The sequence below is a fragment of the Perkinsus marinus genome, assembly GCF_000006405.1.
Source record: "Perkinsus marinus ATCC 50983 genomic scaffold scf_1104296947578, whole genome shotgun sequence".
Lineage (NCBI taxonomy): Eukaryota > Perkinsozoa > Perkinsida > Perkinsidae > Perkinsus > Perkinsus marinus.
The window spans coordinates 1-808 of NW_003210574.1; the positions used below are offsets into that span (position 1 = coordinate 1).

General features: G+C 51.4%; 1 protein-coding gene across 1 annotated transcript; it reads left to right on the forward strand.

Moving 5' to 3' along the window:
- Positions 1–96: 96 nt before the first annotated feature.
- Pmar_PMAR029208 (hypothetical protein) lies at positions 97–582 on the forward strand (the record flags this gene model as incomplete). Its single annotated transcript, XM_002779355.1, has 3 exons — positions 97–211; positions 280–390; positions 445–582. Coding segments are annotated over 3 exons (364 nt in total), but the record flags the coding sequence as incomplete, so codon positions are not given.
- Between the last annotated feature and the right edge of the window lie 226 nt (positions 583–808).

The following is an 808-nucleotide window of genomic DNA, read 5'->3' on the forward strand; positions in this document are numbered from 1 at the left end:
AGCCCAGGCCAGAGAAGCCCATCAGCACGTATTGCAACTGCAGCGTCAAGGCAAGGTGTCTTCCTTCCTTAGGCGTCTCGTAGGTTTCTTCTAGGCATGAACAATGAAGCCGTGAGCTTACTGGAGCACATGCGGAATCAGATGAGGGAGATGGTCCAGACTGGTCTCACACCGGGGCGTATTCCTGCCGTGCCTGAGAGCCCGTCGCGGAGTAGTGGAGAAGATAGTGGTGGTGAATGAAGTTCTCCTGCATATAGGTTCACTCTGCCTCTTTCGCAGGTCCACATAAGAACTCACCGCCTAATGTTAGTGGATTCGATCAGTCATCAGTGAGGGATAACCGACGAAGTCGGAAGACTAAGGTACTCAACGATAACGCTTCATTCGTGAGTAATGCATGCCCGTTCGTTACACGTTGCTATCAGTTGCCCCATGGTGCAACAGGCCGCTCTACTCCACAGGGTGGGTCTCAGCCCGAGCTCGGCAATGAGCCCTTCAGCACTGATAATATCAACGGGCCTGCGGGCTTCTCAGCAGTTCCGGCGACGGCTCCTGCTATTCAACGGGATCCCCGAGATACTGGTAGTAGTAGTAGTAGTTGTGGGGAAATATAGTCGAACAGGCTAGAGGGTGGCTGGTAGCTATGTTTATGCTACTGAGCCGACTGCAATTAATTCAATCGATCCGTATCATGATGGGGTGTCCCTTTGAATGGGAATGAGGTGGTCAATCTATGATAGTTGGATGATGCCTATCAGAATCGATCAAACTGTTGCGGCGTCAAGTGAAGGAGCTGAAGGTTGAATTA